Source organism: Alligator mississippiensis, chromosome 9, assembly GCF_030867095.1.
Source record: "Alligator mississippiensis isolate rAllMis1 chromosome 9, rAllMis1, whole genome shotgun sequence".
Taxonomy (NCBI): domain Eukaryota; kingdom Metazoa; phylum Chordata; order Crocodylia; family Alligatoridae; genus Alligator; species Alligator mississippiensis.
In genome coordinates, this window is record NC_081832.1 from 820,522 (window position 1) to 841,498 (window position 20,977).

General features: G+C 49.5%; 1 protein-coding gene and 1 long non-coding RNA gene across 6 annotated transcripts in view; one reads left to right on the forward strand and one right to left on the reverse strand.

Annotated features, from left to right (window-relative positions):
* The window catches only part of CTNNBL1 (catenin beta like 1), a 64,701-nt gene that overhangs the window by 7,025 nt on the left and 36,699 nt on the right, over nucleotides 1-20,977 (forward strand). For 2 of the 5 annotated variants that reach the window (XM_059713108.1, XM_059713111.1), the window contains exons 1-10: nucleotides 4,573-4,629; nucleotides 4,857-5,045; nucleotides 6,293-6,399; nucleotides 8,746-8,885; nucleotides 12,428-12,525; nucleotides 14,307-14,400; nucleotides 15,631-15,722; nucleotides 18,935-19,007; nucleotides 19,248-19,306; nucleotides 20,513-20,661. In XM_059713108.1, the coding sequence (XP_059569091.1) occupies nucleotides 4,585-4,629; nucleotides 4,857-5,045; nucleotides 6,293-6,399; nucleotides 8,746-8,885; nucleotides 12,428-12,525; nucleotides 14,307-14,400; nucleotides 15,631-15,722; nucleotides 18,935-19,007; nucleotides 19,248-19,306; nucleotides 20,513-20,661 (1,046 nt within the window). In that variant the 5' untranslated portion in view covers nucleotides 4,573-4,584. Of the gene's footprint in view, nucleotides 1-4,436; nucleotides 4,458-4,572; nucleotides 4,630-4,856; nucleotides 5,046-6,292; nucleotides 6,400-8,745; nucleotides 8,886-12,427; nucleotides 12,526-14,306; nucleotides 14,401-15,630; nucleotides 15,723-18,934; nucleotides 19,008-19,247; nucleotides 19,307-20,512; nucleotides 20,662-20,977 lie in introns of those variants that run through there. The other 3 variants (XM_006259195.4, XM_059713109.1, XM_059713110.1) reach the window with 3 other exon arrangements.
* LOC132243416 (uncharacterized) lies at nucleotides 1,112-4,938 on the reverse strand. The gene is made up of 2 exons (XR_009454986.1): nucleotides 4,852-4,938; nucleotides 1,112-4,749 (listed from the first exon to the last, which is right to left on the reverse strand). It is a non-coding gene; the product is annotated as an uncharacterized LOC132243416 (long non-coding RNA).

A 20,977-nucleotide genomic window follows, 5' to 3' on the forward strand; every position in this document is an offset into this window, starting at 1 on the left:
TGATACTTCCCCTCTATCGGGCGCTGGTCAGACCGCAGTTGGAGTACTGCGTGCAATTCTGGGCGCCACACTTCAAGAAGGATGCGGATAACCTGGAGAGGGTCCAGAGAAGGGCCACTCCTATGGTTAAGGGCCTGCAGACCAAGCCCTACGAGGAGAGACTAGAGAAACTGGACCTTTTCAGCCTCCGCAAGAGCAGGTTGAGAGGCGACCTTGTGGCTCCCTATAAGTTCATCACGGGAGCACAGAAGGGAATTGGTGAGGTTTTATTCACCAAGGCGCCCCCGGGGGTTACAAGAAACAATGGCCACAAGCTAGCAGAGAGCAGATTTAGACTGGACATTAGGAAGAACTTCTTCACAGTTCGAGTGGCCAAGGTCTGGAACGGGCTCCCAAGGGAGGTGGTGCTCTCCCCTCCCCTGGGGGTCTTCAAGAGGAGGTTAGATTCGCATCTAGCTGGGGTCATCTAGACTCAGCACTCTTTCCTGCCTATGCAGGGGGTCAGACTCGATGATCTATTGAGGTCCCTTCCGACCCTAACATCTATGAATCTATGAAAAAAGCAGACCTGCGCGGTTTTGAGAGCAACCATAATATATTGCGAAGGTTGAATGTCAGCTACACGGGCAGAGGCGCCATCCTCTGGGCATCATAACTGTGCACAGAGCAGACAAAGGTCTGCTTTAGAAAAACCTGATTTTTCACTGAAACACATTTTTTAAAACAAACTATTGTTAAAATTTAAATTTGAAATTGCTTATCTACAGTGAAGCCTAAATTTCCTACGAGGAAATTTCAATCCGGGGAAAAGAATTTCAGTTAAATTTTAAAAGTGCAAGTGTTGAGAGCTTGGGTTGAAGTTTCAAGGAAGTCGGACTGCTGTTGGGGAAGACGTCGCTGTTTGGAGTGATCTGCCTCCTCGTCTCCACCGCTCTTGAGCCAGTTCTGCTCTGGGGCCAGCTCAGTTGCAGACTGGGAGGTAGCAGCAGGAAAGCTGGTTTTCTTCTTCCGATTTGTCGAGGGAGGGGAGGGGGTTTCTAAATATACAGGACACTAATTCTAACCTCTTGGCAGAGACTGCGAGCATAAACCCTCCGAGCAAATCACTTAATACGTTGACATGAAAAACATGTTTTAATAAAGCAGCACGTGCTATGATTTTTAACTGAATAAACAGTTTTAAACTCTTGTTCCTGTGTATTTGTAATTAAATTTCCATCTAAATGCAGCATATCACAATTCATGAGTTTAAAAAAAAGAACATTCTGTAGGAAGTAAAGCCTTTATTTACCACGTGAGTGGTGTTGTAAAAGGTGCAATATTTAGCACTGCATAAATGTTTGTTAAGATGGATAATGGCTTAAACAGATATCATGTTCCCGGTCAGCAAAAGTACCGATTTTAGTATAAAGCCTATCTGTAATTGGAAACATGTGACCAGTTACCAGCTGGCAAGAATCAACCTTTCTTTAAGAAAATAGCTGAAAACGACAAATGCAAAATGAGATTGAGATCAATAATTGAAATAAAGGCTTGCTGATCTCAATCAATCTGCTGCAACTCTGCATCTTCATACTTTTAAATGAGCAGAACTCCAGGCATTTTACTTCAGCTCTGGATTTCTTGGATTTTATTATTGCTCCTTTTATAACCGCAGTGTGCTTAGCGAGACGTTGCCCCCCTTCAGTAACTGATGCTGTGCTAAACCTTAACTCCTGTTTAACAAAGTTTGTCTGGGAATTCAATTATGTGCTGTTGCAAATACGTTGGCAGCATTAATAATTACACTCCAGGCGGTTTCATAATTTATCATAATGACTCTTATTACATATTATAGATGTATTCCTATTTCCCTCCTCCCTCCCCCCAAAAAAAGATAATATAATTGAGGTTGAAGCAGATTGTAAATGCTGATAATATAGATTGCACGCTCAGAGGAAATGGAGTTGGTTTCCTGGTGGAGTTTTAATTTAGAATTTGTTCTGGTGGGGTGGTTTCTTCCTATGGTACATTACTTCGCATCTGACAAAGCGCGGGCTGCCGTAGCCCATCATTGCAGCCACAGTCTCGTTGCTTTTTTAATTTAAAAAAATGAGGCGCAGAGAAATGAGAGCCTGAAGTCTGGGGTCAGACATACAGGGGGGCATACGAAGCAAAAGCTGTCTTTTCTCAAACTCTTCCAGGGCTCTAGAAGTCAGGCCCAATTTCCAATGGAAATCACCAGGGATCCTGGTTTTCTCTGACTTAAAAAATCCCCAATTTTCATTTTTTTTAAAAAAGGTAACCCCAAATTCACATTTTTCCATGATTAAAATGAAACGCCACTAATATATTGATCTAGCTATATAGTAGTGTTTCATTTTAATCATGGAAAAATGCGGGTTTGGCATTCCTTTTTTTCAAAGCCAGAAATTGGGGATTTTTTAAAATCAGAGGATCCCTGGAAATCACTTGCCGGGCTGGTGTGAATGAGTGGAGGTGCTCTGCCCTTTAACCTGGGGGCGAAGGGGGCGGTTGAATCGGTCTGCTTCCCTCTGTGTGGGACAGCACCGGGGGCGACTATTTAGGGCTTGTGCTTGGCACATCTGTTTACCTCGGCTTCTCCCTGCGGTGGTGTTAGCGAGAAGAGCATCTTTATTTTGGTTTTACGCTGAGTGTTGCTAATTGCTAGGGGAGTGTTCAAATTACTGTCTGCTGGAGACAATATGTTGTTCCTAAGTTGATCCGTGCGGCGCTGTAAGCCGTTACCGTGCCCTGAAGACGTGTAAGGGCATGCTTTTTTGGTTTTTTTGCTTTTTAAATTAAAAAAATAAATAGCATCCAGTCCTGCAGATGCCAAAATGGTCTACAGCGGCGTACACGTGTTTGTCACTTCAGCAGCTGTTGACATGCTGATGGGGACGGAGGGAACCTCGGCTCTGAACCTGGCGTGTCACGCGGCCCGTGGGCTGCGGGGCGACGCTGGCTGCAGGCAGAGCGGCGGGGGACTATAGCGTTGAGTAGCGTGCCGAACACAGCTGGCAGGACACCAGGGCTTAGCGCTTGCCAGCACCGTCCTGCCGTCTCTCACGTTGAAGCTCTGCCAACCCGGATTTTGCAGCCCATCCAAGCAGTGCAGTTTGCACTGGTTTAAACTAAACCGGTTTAGTTTAAACCGGTTTAGTTTAAACCAGTGCAGTCTAAAGCGGCCCCTAGTTGGGCTGCTTTTATGTCCATCTAAAAAGCAAAGCTGGCTCCTGCGCAGGCCTGCTCCAGTGCCCACGTGTGCGCTGTGTCGGCAGGCGCGCTCGCACTGACTTGTCTGTCACGGTGTATATACAGGACCGAATGAAAAGAAATGAGCTGCTCCCTGGCTTTGCCTCTGAGCTGGTCTGTGGTGGCGCGCTCCTTCTAATCGGAGTCTCAGCAGGTCTTGCCTTCTGAGCCGGGAAGAATGAGCGTCCCCTCCCCGGGGGCTGGAGCTCCTCGCCGGCTGGGGAGCTGCAGGGGCCTGCTTTGAAGCCAGCGCGCTCTGGGGACCTGGCAGGAGCAGTGCTCTCGCCCCTTCCCTCTCCGCCGCTGATGATTTGTGATTCCAGAAGAGTCGGGCTTGCAGCGCGGCAGCAGCTGCCATGTTCTTGGAAGTGGCATGTGACGTTCGAGGTGGCAGATAACGACCTGCAAAGCAGATCTGCGCCTTCCTCGCTGTGCCTTTGGATGGCTGACGAAGACCGGGGGGTGGGGGGGCATTGAGAGCAGATGTTAGCTTGCTGTGGTTTAATAAAACGTTAGGCTTTTCCTCCTCCGCTCAGCATGAAAGATCGTGGCTGAGTGACGAACTCGCAGGGTGTTTGTTTCCTTAGTCCGTGCAACCTGCACTAGAGCAGCTGGACGGGGAAGGGATTTTTGCTTCCCTTTAAAAGCCATTTTTTGTTAATGCCGGACACCAGTTAAAACAATTAGGAGCAGAACCTGCTGCGGTTCTTCAGCATAAAGTGGAGAGGTTTTATTCCCATTTCCTTGTCCTGCAAAAGACGGGAGATTCATTTTAATATTTCTCTTTTTGCCAAGGCGAGAAGTCCCAACAACAAGCCCTTTGGGGCTTTCCAGATGCACCTTAAATGAGGAAGGAGCGCATGTTCTTTCTTGTTCTTGGCAGGTTATCTTTAATCTTTAATTTTGCCTCGTGACTACAAACGGTGGATGAAAACAAGCAATCGCAAGCAACCCCTAGTGTGCACATGTTCTGCCTAGGATGGGGGGTCCATCTTCTGCAGAGCTGCACCGAATAACAGTACCGCGCTGGGTGTGCGGATGCAGGGCCTATTCTGCATTCGTTGTGTCCCCAGACTCCCCTGGTCTTTGTGGGGGTGGTATTAGGGTACACAGAAGAATTGGGTCTGAGCCGGGAGAGCTGTGGGGTGTGTGTGCAGCACTGGACACTTTAATGAATTGGCCTTTACCTGTAAAACATGAAGGTACATGGGAATTGGCTCATGAGAGATCGCCTCTGGGAACCAAGGACTTGCAATCAGTTTGCTTCACAACCCCAGGGTCGGGTTGCTCTGGCCAGCGCTCAGATTTGAAGTACCGGCGGCTTTTTTCATGATGCAGATATTTGCTGTGGTTGTTGTTGGAGGGTCAAAGCAGGTAGGACATTGTCACAGCTCCTGCCGGTGCCATTCATCTAGTTCTGTGAATTGAATTAATTCCCCTTCCAGTTTTCCAAGCGGGTGAATGTATAGTAGGCAGATCTGCAATTCTGATCAGCTGCGTGCAAAACAAACAAGCTCTGTCATCGGGATGCAAGCCACCCCCGGGGGCAAACCTTCTCGATTCGCTCACTCTGTTCCCACATGCTTTTTCTCTCACCTTAGCCCAACAGGGGGACAAAAAGACCCCGCGACGAGGAAGAGGAGGAGATCAAAGCCCGGCGGAAGCAAGTCGGCTCGCGGGAGCGCACTCGGCATCGGGAGGAGGATGTCGCGGCTTTGGAGGAAGCTGACGATGAGAAGAAGAAACTCCTTCAGATAATGGACAAAGAGGGAGAGGAGGAGGAGGAGGAGGTTGGTTGCCAATGCTCTGCAGGGAGGGGTTGTCTGCCAAAGGCAGCAGTGTCTGTTCAAAGCAGAGGGGTTTTCACCCTGGGACTTTAAAGGGAAGAAGAAGGTGCTGTAGAGTTGTCTGAATCCAAAGCTGGCTTCTCTGGAAGGGAGGGGAGAGCTAAAAATACTTCTGTGCAGGTGTGGAGGGAACTTTTGCAAATAATATCTGTTTTAGGCTGAAACAGCTTGACTCTTCTCAAATTTCTGAGGGGGAAAAAGCCTCAGGCTTCTAATTAGTTTTCTAAATCCATTACTCTCGTCAGTACTCACAGCCACACGGCTTCAGCCGCCCTCCCCTCGCGAGGTCTGCAGCAGCAGCAGCAGCAAATGAGCAAACATCCTTCTACAGACGAAAGGGCTTGGGTCAGCGGAGTGGGGTAGCAGCTGTCAAGGGTAAATGATTTCAAGCCCAGGAGACAGGAATCCGATACAGGACAGGCCCTTCTGCCAAAGGGCAAGGAAAAGATCACTTTATAAATGTGACGTGCAGATTGCTATGAATCCTGGAGATATTTGCTTCCTGCTACCTCTGTCCTGTTTGATGGAAAGCAAGTGATATTCACTGCTGCAGTCACGTGGGTTTGTAAAATATCATTGTCCTTCGTGTGCAGCATTGCCAGCATTCATCTCCCTGAAATCTCCCTTTAGTTTCTGATGTTGAGCTATTGCTGCTGCTGCTGCTGCTGATGCCTGAGACAGATAATGCAGGATTTCCCTAGCATTTGAGACTGAGGATGAATGGACAGAAGCAAATGCCCAGTTGACTGCCTAGGATCGGAGAGTCTTTGCGGCAGGGTGTGCGAGTGCCCTGCTCCTCTCTGCCAAGAGTGGCCCCCTCCAGGCAGCCTGCCTCTGCTGTACCTGGTCGTGCCAGACCTTCAAGGTCACTTCCTTGGACCGCAGTTCACATCAGTGCCGCTAGGAAACGTTTCAGGTGCGGAGCAGATGCTCTCACGTATACACGGGCCTCGTGGAAACATATCTCGCTAACTTGACTTTTTAATCTGAAAATGTTCTCCAGCGAGACTTCCACAGAGCTTCCTCCAGGACCTGTTATTCATTACATTGCTGTATCGTGTCTTGATCTGGGCCCAGGCTGGCCCCAGCCAGCATGCTCTGCTCATTACTCTCTTGTGTCTTGCCAGGTGGCTCTTGTAGCCATCTTTGAAGGATTAAGCTCTGAGGTTTTTTTTTTCCCCCTTGACTAGGAGGAACCACTGGATGAAAGCTCAGTGAAGAAGATGATTCTTACTTTTGAGAAGAGGTCTTACAAAAACCAAGAGCTGCGGATCAAATTCCCAGACAACCCAGAGAAGTAAGGCCCTACTCGGTTCCTCTGCCTAGCTGCTTGCCCCTTCTCTCCAGCCTCAGCCTTTCTGAACTGTAGAGATCTTATCCCTTTTAGTGGGAGGAAGGTTCACGGGAGTAAAGGCACTTAACCAGATATTACTCATAAACTTTATTTGAAATATTAAAGATAATTTAATTTAAAAAAATGAGTATTCCGGAGAGTGCTTCTAGTAGCAGGTGCGCTGCCAAAAGCCATCATTGGCAATTGCAGCCCAAAAAGGAAAATAGCAAGGAATTGGGAAGGCAGTTCTGTTTTATTTAAAACTATATTGATTTCCTTGCTGTGTTCATGATGCTTTAAAATTGTGATAGATGTTTTAATAATCTAAAATGTATTGTCTGTTGTTTATCTGTTGTGGGGGCTCAGATTCAAAAAAAGTGGGAGCTTAGAGTGGTCTCCTCAGGCCTTTCTTAGACATCTGACTGTGAGGCCTGATTGCAGAAGTGCCACCTGCTCAGCTGCTCCCAGGTCAGGAGGTGTCCTGGCCTTGTTTGCTACCAGGATGGTGACAGATTTGTTACCTTCTCTAAAACTGTGCAGGCCTTCTGCTGGCCAACTTTCAAATGATTGGATAAAGCAAACTTTCTGTAAAATATACTGTTTCCCTTGCTTCCCCTCCTTCTACTTGTCCTTTACATTAGTCTCCACTGCTTTCCTACAAGTCATTGTCCGTCTGCTGCAACTCTCCCTCTATAAAGTGTTCCCATCGTAGAATCACAGACAAGGAGGGTGGAAGGGACCTCAGTTGGACTAGTCGTGACCTCCCCCTGCTCCAAGCAGGACCAGCCCCAACTACATCATCCCAGCCAGGGCTTTGTCTAGCTGTGTCTTAAACACCTCCAAGGGTGGAGACTGCACCACCTCTGGGTAACCCCTTCCAGTGCTTCACCACCCTCCTCGTGAGAGTTTTTCCTAAAACTTGCCTTGCTGCTACTTGAGACTGTTGCTCCTTGTACAGTCATAGCATTGTTTTCCTTTGGATCTTGCATTTCTTGTCTTCCATTTCTCTTCATTGTTACCTCTTTCCTCTCTGTTTTGCCCATGATGCTGTCTCCCTCCAATGACCCATCACTTTGACTTATCACCACATGCAAGGAGGGTTTTACTCTGTCAGTGCATATGGCAAGTGTTTTGGAGGGTGAAAATTTGAGAGTGAATTTGAGGGCGTTATTTTCCAAACGAATAAATTCTCCATCGTGTTTTGATGCAGTAATTTGCCCCTTCCTTTCTTCTCCGTGCAGCTGACATTTGCACGTGGAGGGAATCCTGCCTCGCATTGTGGGAACTGCCAGCACTCGCTGCACTCGGCAGAACGGGAGGGTCAGATCAGCTAACCACAGGTTCCCCCAGAAGTGTGTCCCCAGACCTGCAGTATTTTGAACACTGCAGGTTTTTGGGAGCTCTTGTGCTGGGATCTTTCCGCTGCAGTGGCAGCACCCATTCCTCACCTGCCATTTCTTGGCATATTTGAATTGTGCCAGTTGCTGCTGTTGTGTCCTCTTCCATGGTGGTGGGGAAGAGGAGTTTGGCTGGTGTGAAGCCAAAGATGTATTCTGATGTGGCAGACAAAGCCTGTGGCCCCTTCTCAGTTGGCTATAGTCCTGATGCAGGGTGCTGGTGCTTGGTACCACGTTGCTGCCTGCTCTCTGGCACGGTCCTTTCTCCCACTGGTGAAGCGCACTGTCAGATGCCCAAAAGACAGTCTTCTCTGAAAGGCAGATACTGCTGAAAGTGATTTTCCCTAATGGGGTCTCTGTCTGGGGTTTTTGGTCTCTCTGCCTCAAGCACTCATATCCTCTTTACATGCTTTGTTGGGGGCTAAAAGAACCGATGTACTAATACATACAAGGCAAATCGGGAAAAGAGCTCTCTCTGGAGACCTTGGCATTAGATGTCTTGTGAAACGCAGTTCTGTTGAGATGGAGAGTTCAACCCCATTACTCGTTTATGCAGGGTCCTTGCTGTCAGTCTTGCCGAGCAGCTGCACCTATCCTGTATGCTTTTTTTTTTTTCCTTAAACTAAAATATATAACTAGCGAGATGGGATAGGGAGCAGTCTCCTAAAATTCTTGTGGGGCTAAGAATTGGATTGCACAGGCCCCTCAGAGCATTTGCAGTGAGATCTGGATCCAGCGACTGGCCTTGTGACAGCGTGAGCAGAGCTGGTTGGAAGTGATGCGCCGGCATTGTGCCTGGGTGAATGGCTCTTTGTGGGGGGCTAGTGCAAATGCTTTGTCCTCCTGGGAAGCCCATCCGTGTGCTTTTTGCCTGTTTTTCTGCTAATGAATTGTGCTGTGCCTCTGTCTGCAGGTTTATGGAGTCTGAACTGGATTTAAATGACATCATTCAGGAAATGCATGTGATTGCGACCATGCCAGACCTGTATCACCTGCTGGTGGAGCTGAATGCTGTGCAGTCCCTCCTGGGGCTTCTGGGCCACGACAACACCGATATCCTTTTGTGTTCAGCCTCTCGCGGGAGGGCTGCGCTGTTGTCTCCTCTTCTCCCTTTTCACAAGTGGCTGCTTGTCATTCTCTTCCCTTCCACTCCTCCAAGCTTCGTCTCCTTCTGCTCACCTGGAACCCTCTTTAGCCAAGTAGATTTTTCAGGAGTTTTTCAGTGCTCTTAGCTTTCCTGCCCCATTTTTAATAGAGGTTTGAATAATTTGTTTAATTCTCATCTTCGTTTAAAACTCGCTTTTGGGTATTCATGCAAGGGCAGTTGTAAACACAGAGAAGCAAACCCTGGGCTCCCCTTCCCAGGCATTGGCTTTGCCCTTGTACCTGACCCAACCTGCTGCCACTCATGCTGTTCCACCCCCAAAACCTCTTTCAGGCACCTCAGTTTTGATCTGCATCCACTGTCTAATGCCTGTTTGCCTGTTCTGAACTGAAGCGGTCGTGATATTTGTCTCTCAGCTTGTGTGCAGACATGACATGAGATAGTTGGCCAGTATCTTGCCCAGGTCTGTAGATGGTCCAGTAAAAGATAATCCCCCAAATCCCTCACCTCTCACACAGTGCCTGGACCATCATTGCTATAACCACATTTCCCTCTGGTGAAATTCTGTTCATCTTTCCATAGAATCTACATTACATTAAACCCGAACACTCCTGAAGTGTACTGACCCCCTCCTCTTCCTCTCCGTTTTGGAGAGAGCATTTGTGTTGTGTGTCCTACTCCCAATTAATAGGGCTGCAATGTCCCCTGGGAAGAGCATTGGATTGGGAGCCCGCCAAACAGGGCCTTTTGTTGCTTGCTGTATGACCTTGGGCCAGTCACTTAATCTCTCTGTCTTTTCCCACCTTTAATGGAACCACATTTGACTCCTTTTTGTCAGCAGCTGAGATCCACAGGTTAGAAGTGCCATGAAATTGCAATCTGTAGTCAGGCTGAAGACTGCCCATTTGTTTTTCTTTTTAGCATTTTTCCTTGCAGTTGCTGCTAGGGAGCAGCTATTCAGTCGCTGCAAGAAGATCCAGTGATTAGAATATAAAAACAGACTTAAAAATATCTCATTACACTGCAGTTTCCGTAAGAGGCATTATTTACAGGGTTGGATATTTTGACTTGCGTCTAACGTTACCTTGATCTTGTAGAATGCTGATGCCTGCAAAACAGCAAACACCGCCGCTTGTCTTATCTGTGATCTATAATGGAAATTATTCTCAAGTAAATGGTTGTTAACAATTTACTGTTGTACAGCTGGAAACGCCTTCCGTGCATAACCAGTTTCATGGGTATCGCAGTTTAATATTTTATACCTTCACCAGAGACTGCAGGCTTTGTGTGTAAAGTGTTCACAGCACTGAAAGGTTATCTGAAATTTGTCATTCGCAGGGAAAACATAAGCCGTGGGGATTTTGATTGGGATCGGAGGGCGAGCTCACAGTGACCTAAGAGCCGGAGTGTATGGGAATACAGCTTGTTTTGTCCTTCCAGCTATGTAAAACCGTGTCCTGAGGTCACAGTTGCTGTTGCGGGCTTGTCAGTATTTCCACTGCTAGCTCCTCCTTTTTTTAAAAGGTTTGCTACGTGTCTGTCAATTAATTTGGGGGGCAGAAATTTGGCCTGTGAGCTGTAACCCTGGGAGAAAATGTATTTCTTGTTACAGACAGCGCTGAAGTGTGTTCAGCTGTGTGGGAAGTGGAGCACAGTCTGCATTAATGCCTTCCTTGAATGCTGTGTTATTGCCAAGGCAAAAAAAAAAAATCAGAAACGGATAAAATAAAGTACCTAGACCTCAAAGAAACAGGGCTTTAAATGCATGTTTCCCAGGGCCTTTAGTCCAACTAAGTGGCAGAAGCGTGTACAGTAATGCTCCCAAAGGCAGTGCTAAGCAGATCGGTGCCTACACTTGATTTAAGCTAAATCCCTGGAAGGCCTGTGCAGAGAGCAGGCGGAGAGGCATGGGTGCGTAATCCCAAGTGATTTGCTTATCGGTCAAACCAGTGGCCCTTCCACTGAGCGAATGCCAAAGGTGCGAGTGCAGGATGACAGGCAGATCTGACTTTAAATCAGTGAAATGAGGAGAGCAACCTTTTCCTGGCCCGCGTTTGCTGGGGTAGCCAGTGTTTTCGTTGGCAGCCTGGGTAGAGGCCCCGTGGCTAGAAGTGCCATGGAAGCCGAATTACCGGCTGTCCACTAGAGGGATTGCTGCACGGCTGCAGCGTAGCCTGGGGGAAGCCAGGCTTCGCTGGCAATGCTGAAAGTACTCCCTGGATAAAGGTTTCCAGCTCTGACGCCTGCCTCGGTGCTAAAGGGGACAGATGAAATTTTCAAAAGCAGCTCCAGGAAGCCAAGCCTGACTTTCAAGGAGACTCCGGTTCTTAAGTCCCTCGGGCACTTCAGAAGCTGGCTGTTGTCTTCAAAAGAGCAGGGCCTGACCTGTTTCCAGGCATCTCTGTGTTTCTGTGTCAGCCCAGCTAATCGTGAGCCTCAGCAGGGCCCTGCCTGCGCTGACAGCCGTCTAGAAACGTATGCCTAAATCTTCATGGTGGGGAGCAAGTCTCGGCTCGCTTCTGGAGCACTGCCTCCTAGACGAGGAGTGCTGCCTGCTGCCAGGGGCGTTTGGCAGTGCCTGCCCATGAGCTGGCTTTGGAAGGGAATTGGCAGTTTTATTGCAGGTTTTCCTGAACCTGGTAGATCAGGTCATTGCCTGGATGAAGCGCAGAAGGGGATCCGTGGAAGGCCCTTTCTTCTTGCTTGTGTCCATGAGCAGATACACAAACGAGGAAATCGGGAGGTTGCTCTTTTAGGGAAACATCAGGAAACGAATATGTAGGACATCTCGAAAACTAGCTTTCCCGTTCTGCCCCAGTGGGTATTGGGCAGGATTGATCAGTGTGTCTGAGAGAATAGGAGAGTGGGTCTAATGAGATGGAATATATCTGGCTGTACTAGAGAGCGGTGCAGCAGTCAAGGGAGCCATGTGTTATGCAGCCCGTGTTAATGAGTGGAAATTGGGCTGGCAGGATCTTTGCTGTTCCTGTGGGGCATGCGGTTCCAGGAGCATGCCCCTAATTGGAGAGTCCAGGCAGAAGGGGTCTGGCATTATGGCCTTGTTAGCGGGGTGCATGCCACATTGAGTTAGTAAGGGTGTGCAAGTCGCACTATTTTAATGCATTTCTCTGTGCTCTCGCTCAGTCTCGGCAGTCGCTGCAGTGTCAGAGGGTGGGCAATCGGCTGTACGAGTTCTTGAGGCTTTGGTTTAAACATCTCGGGGTAGAAAAATAGCACCAAGAGCAGTGACATCGCCAGACATAACAGGCACATCACAATGTCCCCGTATTACCCCTGGTTTTGGTAGCTTTGGTGTTCTTAAGGACGGGGCAGCCATGGCAGCGCCTGCCTCTCCTCTGCCCTGATCTAGACCTGCCCCTTGCTATTTTGGTCCTGGCGCCTGAGCAGGCTGGGCCAAGAACAGATCTGTGGTATTAGGGCGAGAAACAAGGTCTCACTTATGATGTTGGCAGTCCTTAATTCCTCCCACATGTGTCCATAGCTGTGGTGGATCTGCTTCAAGAACTGACTGATATAGATACGCTCCACGAAAGTGAAGAGGGAGCCGAGGTCCTCATAGATGCTCTGGTGAGTACCAGTTTCATGCTGATCAACATACCTTAGAGAGCAGGAGGATACCCACTCAGGGACCACCGTCTTTTCCGTACCCGTGGTTCTTGGCACTGCAGTACTGTCGTGATGGTTGTGCAGTACTGTCGTCTGGTGTCATTTCTTTTCTTTTACTGTATGTCCTGGGATTTGTGCATAGAGGAGGAGGTCAGGCTGAGCAGAAATACACTGTGGAGAAGATCTAGTCAGGGCTGGTCCTGCTTTGAGCAGGGGTTTGGGCTAAATGACCTCATGAGCTCCGTCCAGTCCACGTGGTCTACGATCCTACGATGCCCAGCAGAGCAGGAGTCGTGTGCATCCTTTCTCCACTCAGGCTTTTTCTTGGTAAATTGCTGCCCGTGCGAAGTGCTGGGCTCTATCTTGTTCTGTAACTATTATGTTGAGATTAAGGGGACAGGGAATTGTTTTTTGGAAGAGCGGGGTGAGAACGCAGCTGCATCTCCTCCTTCACTCCCTCTTGTCTAGTCCCTATAATGTTACCTTCCAAAGGTTAATTACAGTGGCCCCGAGTTGAGTTCCTCTAGCTGGCCTCTGTGCTGTTCTTAATTACTGTTCTTTCATGGAAAGGTTGGTGGATGAAAGAAGTAGGAGAGAGGAGCAGGTACAGATGATGTTTTCTCTGAAACACATTGAGAAGTAGTAAATGGAACAAAAGCTCTTGCTGCATTTTCCTTGTCACCGGCCCACTAACAACAGCCAGGTTTTCGAGGTTTTATTGTCGGCTTTGAAAGGAACCGGTTGGCCATCTCCTTGGGAGATGTGAGCTGTCTGCTTCGGGATGGCTCCTTTATTTTAAGGATATAGTATAGTCTTGGCAGGCCCCTGGGGAGGTGGTTGCATTACTGATCACAGTGAACCAAGCCTTGAAGTTTCTGTACTTGCTGATGCTAAAGGAAACCGCACACAGCAAGTAGGGTGTGAAGTTGGGATGATACGTTAGTTTTCTGTCCTCACATCTGAAGCCGAATGTGGTGCTGTCAGACTCCGGCTAGTACTAGCTCTGAAGTTGGGCACCTAAAGGGCTTGGTCTTGGGGCTGGAGCCTAGTTAGATTCTCTAGTCTCATTTCTGCTGTTGATTTGTGGTATAGGCTTGACCACCTCGCTTAGGTGAATATGCCTATCAAAAACCCAGGGTTTTGACCTCTGTTATGACCTCCCACGCAAGGAAAGCCGAAACAGTAGTACTGTTCCCTAGATTTGCCTGTAGCCATAAGACTTCTGCTCTGTGAAACTGCCTGGCCTTTGGCTTTCAAAGCTGCCCTTGCAGGCCTGGTTTCATCTGCTTCGCAGCCAGCCCAGGGCTGGGGTGGGACTAAAACGCAGGGGCAGCGCTGAGGAGCTGGCGGGACGGGGAGCTGCTTTGGAGCTGACAGGCAGCTGCTGCCCAGTGGGTTTGTAGTGCGTAGCGCTCGGGCAGATGATAAATCAATGCGGGCAGTTCGGGGAGTAGTGAGTGTGACAGGGCTCATGGTTTCCTTTCAAATGTTTTTCTGGTTTATCTGACACGCAAAAAACTGTCTGTTTAATTAAGGAAAACGGGGGCGGGTTTACGAGTTGATTCCTTTGCTCACTCTGGGGTTTCAAAGCATGGCTGTTAATGTCTGCTGGTGGGAACTGTGGTTGCTGGAGTGTTTCTTTACTTCGTACTACCTGAGATCTCCCGTTCTCTCTTTCCTCCCACTCCCCCCACATCCTTGCCATCCTCTCTCCTTGCCTTCCCGTGACCCCAATGACCCAGGTGGACGGCCAGGTTGTGGCGTTGCTGGTCCAGAATTTGGAGCGCCTGGATGAAGGTGTGAAAGAGGAGGCGGATGGAGTCCACAACACACTCGGTAAAGGGCTGTTCCAGCCCACTATCTCTTCTCATTTTTTTTATGATGGTCCACAGAAGAGTGAACAGGTTTTTCTTTATTTCTGTGTTCAGCCACCACCACAGATGGAAAGGGCCTTGTGAATGTCATTTCAGCACTGCTTTACTTTTGCTTGCTAGCAGTAAAGCCTAAATCTGTTGAACAGACAACATAGTTGGAGAGAGACTCCTTTTCCTAATGTATCTAAGTGAGGGGGCTCTGATGTGTGAAATGCATGTTTGTGGTGCACCAAAAACCATATTTGCTTGTCACATCTGTTCTTTCGGGAGTCATGTTTCCTTGAGCTCCTTAGTTTTTAGTTTATTGTCTCTTGGAAAATTACTTTGAAGGCCTCAGACCTGTGCCTGATTACCGAACACTCCTGTTCCCTCAATAACGCTCAGACCATTACTTGTGCATGTCGTGGTACCTTTTGGCAGCTGCACAAACAGCTTCTATGGCAAGTCAGCGTAAGGAAAGCAAATACACAGTGGTCCTCTCTTCGTGGGACTGGAAACAAGGAGTGCTGGTCCCTCGGGGCCACCCAGCTCTCTCTGGACCGCAGTTTGAGAACTGCAGGGCTGTTTGCTTCCATGTGAAGCACTTCACTGTCTCCCTCTCTCTCAAGCGGGGGGCTGGGAGCAAGCTAAATGCCTCTCTCCGAGAAGCCCTGTTTCCAGAGTGTCTGATCTGTGAAGCAGGCTCTGTCTCAGGTTTCTGCATGCACGCACCCACTCTTTTGCCATCAGTCCCAATGACCTGCAGACCATTTGGAGCAGTTTGGTACTCAAAGGTGTCCTCATTTCTCTGTCTCCCCACCTTTATGGCCAGCATGAGGCACTAGAGTAAGGACCCTTGAGGTCTTTGTTAATGTTGTCGTGTGGGTGCTAATTTTTGTAAGTTAGCAATTCCCCAGGGAATAGCACCGGAGCTCTCCCTCGGGAGAAGGGGTGGGTGGCGGGATTGAGGGTGCCCTGTCTGCAGACGGATTGCCGTGGCTATGAGGGAACTGAGGCTGCTGTACTCTTAGAGCAACTCTGCAGCCTTGTTTTCTAAATGTGAAGGTTTGCAAATGAGATCTGTACCTTTGGAAGGAGCTGGGCAATCCTGGGAAGGACGTGAGAGCTGAGGGGGAGAGTTGAGAGAGGAGAGGGCTGGAAAACGTACACAAACCACATGGGCTTGAGCTCTGGTCTCTCTCTGTGTCCGCAGCGATTGTGGAGAACATGGCGGAGTTCCGGCCGGAGATGTGCACCGAAGCCGCGCAGCAGGGCCTCCTGCAGTGGTTGCTCAAGCGGCTAAAGGTGAGCGATTCCCCTCCTGTCCTCGGGTAGTATCGGAGGCATAACTGATGAGCTGGGGTGGTGCCCGGGCCTGACGAGCACCAGCGGTCTGGGGCCGGCACGGACTCCTAGGCTGTCCGGGTTTCACAGTCCCCCATGCTTCCTTGCTGATTTGTACTACTTGCACCCTGTCTTCAATCATACCACTTCCTCGTGGAAGTGCTGGAGGACAAGCAAAGTAAAACAGCTGGGCTGGTTTTGTCTATGCCAGTGGTTCCCAGCCTTTTTTTTACTTTGGCTGGACAGGAGCGGGACGGGGTGCACAGAGCCAGGTGCCTCCCTCCCAGGACTCCCCTGCCGCCTGGCTTTAACCCTGGAAACTCAGCTGTGACCCTGGAAGCCGCTTGCCTGGGCAGACAGATGGGGGTCTGAGCAGGGGGCTCATGCCACGACCCAACAACCAACCCTCTGCGGCCTGGTACTGGCTCCTGGCCCGGTGCTTGGGAACCTCTGTTCCATACTAAAGCCATTAGAGGCTAGGGGAGAAGCTCCCAAAGGGAGAACCAGGGCCTTAACCCCCTTGCCTTGCAGGTATGAGGACTCCTCCATGGGCTGAAATGAGTATAGTTATTGGAAGGGCTCATCAATTGGGTACCCGCAAAGGAAACAGCAAGATGTTTTCAGCTCTGAAGAGGCTGCTGAGCAAGAGCATGGAGTCATCCCCAGGGAGCTGTCAGATGAGGCTCCTTAGCATGGGGGAAGTGGTGGAGGTTCTTCAGGAAACGAACTAATAGCCTGCGAGTAGATTTTAGTAGTTTGTAATAAATCACTTTTCTGGTGTGAAGCAGCTGAAGGAGCTGTAGCAGTCGAGGCTTCGGTGTTGTGTCCAGAAGATGGCACCTGTGGCTGGAAGGTGCTGCCGTGCCTCCCACACAGAGATCTCTCTCTAGTCAGGAGGCAAGTGAGCCACAAAATACATTCCAGTAATTGCAGAAGTCTGCAAATGCTCCTGTGTCCCTTACGTACTCGTAAGCAGCAGCAGCCTATAATTTCTGACTGTAGGTAGGAACATAATTATATTTCTTTTGCTTAAAAACAAAAAAAAAGGCAAGCTCATTTTATTCCAGGCAGGTAAGCCTGCTCTTGGTTTTGTAATTACTCTGACAGCTGAAAGACTTAGAAACTTGGGAAAGCAAAATAATCACAACTCGGAGTCCCCTGGTTAGCGCAACAGAACGTGAATGTTAAAGGCCTGAGCAGCCTGATGCCGGATCCGTGTGTTTTCTCCGTTCTGACATGCATTAATTTCATCTGGGTTTGGGTGAAGTGTGATCAGGCAGCGTTTTCTCTTGCTTACAAGCTGTCACTGTGGAGAGACGCACGCTAGTGAAAGCTTGCTCGGTGACCTTTGCTTTTGGCAGCACTTGCCTGGTTTGAATCTTTCAGCCCCGACAGACGCATCCACTTGCCACCCGCGCAATGCAGCAGTGTCAGGTGGGAAATACTTCCCTGGTGTTGCGTGGCCTTTTGGTTCCCTTGCGCTCTGTGTGGCAGCTTGTTCCCTGGAGCAGGTCATTCCAGCTGCTTTTGAGCCGTAAACTTTAATGTGTTGAGTGAAGTGTGCGTGCTTCCCTGGGATGCGCTTGGGGCTGGGGAAACTTAAAAGGTATCAGCTTGCTGATGAACAGATGCCATATCCAGATATGTAGCAAGCACAGATCCCGTCTTGTCCAAGAAGAGGTGGGGAATGCCCACCTCACAGATAGAGTATTAAGCCAGTGCCTCTGCATTTGGGCAGGGCTCTGTGCTGTTGAAGGCCTTGCCTTTTGCACCAAGAGGCTGGCTAGAGGTCATTAACTGTGCAATGGTCAGTGTGCGCCGCTGTCTTCCAAATTGACTAACTGCATTCTGCCTGTCCAAATTCCCTCCGCATGCTGACGTGGGGGTGTTATCCTTTGCTTCCTCCACATAAAAACAGTGTTGTGTTGCTTCGGCACAGCGCAGGGAGCCTGTATTTCCCAGTGCCTGTCGCACGGCAGGAGCAGGTACATGCTGACCCCATCAGCTGCGAGTACTGATAGCTCCAGATGGCTGCCGCGTTCCACCTCCAGTGCCTCTTGTTCTTCAGCAGTGGGCACATGGTTGCAATAAGTGCTGCAGTCTGCAGAGCATGGGGGGTCTTTCTGAGCCACAGGCTTCATGTCCACATGGCGTTTTCCTGCTTTCCTGCTCTTTTTCGGGCTGCACATTATTAGTCTGCAGAGGGCCAAGCAGACGAAGGCCGCTGTCCTAAACAGAGCTGAGTGAGGTGAGAGCTCTCTCACTGACACTGCAAGTCACTCTGCACTGGAAGCAGAGAGACTAATGTAATATTTATATCTGTTGCTTTTAATGTGATGATTTTTTTTTTTCTCTTTCAGAATGGAAGGCTAGTAGCCAGGCAGTCTGGGGGCCGGGGGGAGGGAGTTAAGCATTAGGTATTTTTTAAAAAAACCTCGTGGTTGTTTTGCAACCCTCTGTAGCAGTCCATTTCTCACACAGGCATGTCCGAGGTATAGCTGTCCTGTCGGCTTCCACAAATAAAGCCGGCCGCGTGGTGCCTGGTGGGGGACTTTCCTCTTCCCAGGAAAAGAATTCCAGCTTTTCAGGCAACAGCTGATGCACGGTGCAGACTGATGCCCCAGCGCATGAGCAGCCCGCAGTGTGGCAGTGCAAGCACTTTGTATGCTGTCCTGCCCGTGGCACCTTGACCCTTGTGCCAGGTGCAGAAGGTCAGCCTTTGCCCCTGGGTAGCATTGCTGTGGTACAGTTTATGCTAGTCCAGTTCTTGGTGGAGGCTGTTCACAAGGGGGAAAGGGTGTGCAGGTATGTAGCTGCGCATAAGCTGCAAGTATGGAAAATCTGTCACAGCATGGAGGCTTTTCCTGAGAAGCAGTGGTGGCAGGCTGTCTTGGGAGCCCTGCTTTGTAGTCGTTCTGAGCTGACTGCCAGGTGTACCTGCTGATGGAGGCAGTCGGAGGGATCTGAGTTGATTTTCCCCCCCCTTAAACCGGTGGGAAGAATAAATTTTTTTTCTTGGCACCGAGACTCTTTGCAAAATTACGGCTGTTTGTGTTTTGTTTTTAAATGTTGCTCATGCATTGCAAGGGATCTGATTAGCACATGCCATAAATCACAATAAACACCCGGAGCAGGGCCCCTGACGGCTTTCTCAATCCGTGTTTCTCCAACAGGCGAAGATGCCTTTTGACGCCAACAAGCTGTACTGCAGTGAGGTGCTGGCTATTCTGCTCCAGAACAACGACGGTGAGCTCTGCCTCCGGTATTGATATTCTGTTAGGATAGGATCCAGGCTTGTTTCAAATCATGACAGCACTCTCCTCTGCCTTTGGCTTCCCCTTGCTTTCCCTCTCTCTCTCTCTGCAGCTTTTGTACTCTGTCAAGCCATATTGATTTTGTTTGCTGATGTATCAGTGTTAGACGGCTGTAAAATCTGACAGTTAGCTTCATTTTTTCTCTCTCTTTCTCCCCCCACTCCCCTACCAGACAACAGGGAATTGCTTGGGGAGCTGGACGGGATCGATGTGCTGCTTCAGCAGTTATCGGTGAGTAATTAGCATCCTTCCTGCCATCAAGAGACTTGTGGCCTGGACATGAGAGCGTAAAACAGATGCTGGGGGTAGCACTTGTCTCGTTAACTTGTAGATGTCAAATCATCATCATGCTTAAAGTAGGTATATGGATATAGAGCCCTATGAACTTCTACACAGCCTGGCCTGCTAGGTAGGTGGAGATTATCCCCTATTTTACAGATGGGAATACTGAGGCACAAGGCAGTTCAGAGCTCAGGTGGCACCATCTGCTCAGTTTCTTAGCCTGTGTGAACTCCCTTCCCCTCTGAAGCAGGCTCGGCTGCTGGTCTCTCCTCTTATTTCCTGAACCAGTAGTGGTACAGGTAGGGTGTAGTTCCCCTCAACATCATCTTTGCTTCACTCAGCTGTGCTTTTGGTGTTCGCTGGCACGGAACCTTCTGTATTGTAGTCGCGGGAAGCTAGAGGGGCTGGAATACACATTCGCTGTAGGATCGGATGGGGGGTCACCACCTCCCTTTGATTCAGATTACATCATGCCTCTCACTCCTGCCTCTTCATCTTGTAAATCCTATGTCTTTTGACCCTTCCACTTTGCAAGAACTGGCCTGGGGTTTGCACCGCAAGGAGGAAGGGCTGAGGAGGCGGCCAGGAAGGCCTTGGTTTTGGTGGGCAGAAAAATAAATAGGACAAGCTAGGAGTGGCGTGTGGTTGTTGAGCAGTTTGCTTGGGCAGGGGCCGTGAATGGCACGAAGACGTGTTGAAGGTGCTAATGAAGGACTCTAGAGGTAATGTTTGCTTTGCCGTTCCAAATAATCATTGATCTCTTTACACTGCTCTGCTGTTTATTAAAGAGCTCCTCTGCCTTTCCTCTGGCTAGCAGCAGTACCCCCCACTGCTCCATTGACTGGAGGAGCCCCCGGCCGTCTTTCTCCAGCATGACCTCTAGTCCTGCCCTAGAACCGCTCTCGCTTGTTGGTGGCCTGCTGGGGTAGGGCGTAGCCGACATTCACTCCGCGTAACAAGGTGCTTAAGGCAGCAGAGGTCTTCTGACTGCATCAAGGGGATGGCTGCTCCCGTTGGAGTGGCAGGCCCATGCCGAGCTGTAGCGTGCATGCTGGAGGCCAAAGCTGAATGCTCTCTAGTGTTAATGTGGACACTGATGCAGAGCACACACGCAATGAAGTCAGGGCTGCCCTTCCTGTCCCTGTCTGCCTGCAGGTTTTCAAACGACACAACCCCGGCACCGCAGAGGAACAGGAGATGATGGAAAACCTGTTTGACTCCCTGTGCTCCTGCCTGATGCTCAGCTCCAACCGCGATCGCTTCCTGAAGGGGGAGGGGCTGCAGCTGATGAACCTCATGCTCAGGTATGGCTGGCGCTCCCTGATCTCCCCACCCTCTCTCAGCCGTCTCTCTGCCCACGTGCTCTGCTCTCTTCTCTCCCCCTCCATGTCGCTTGGGCCTTCTCAAGTCTAGAAATCCCATTCTACTGCCTGTCCTCAACAGCCTCCCCTGTAACTGCTGCAAGAGTGGGAAGGATGGCCAAACCTCTGCTGCCCAGCTGGCTCCATTAGCGGTACCAACGAGTGCATAGATGCAGATGTAACGAGTCCAGGGCACAGCTTTGGGTGGTACTCTTGTCCTCTCCGCAGCGCTCCCCATCTGATGCTGTCAGATGCGGGA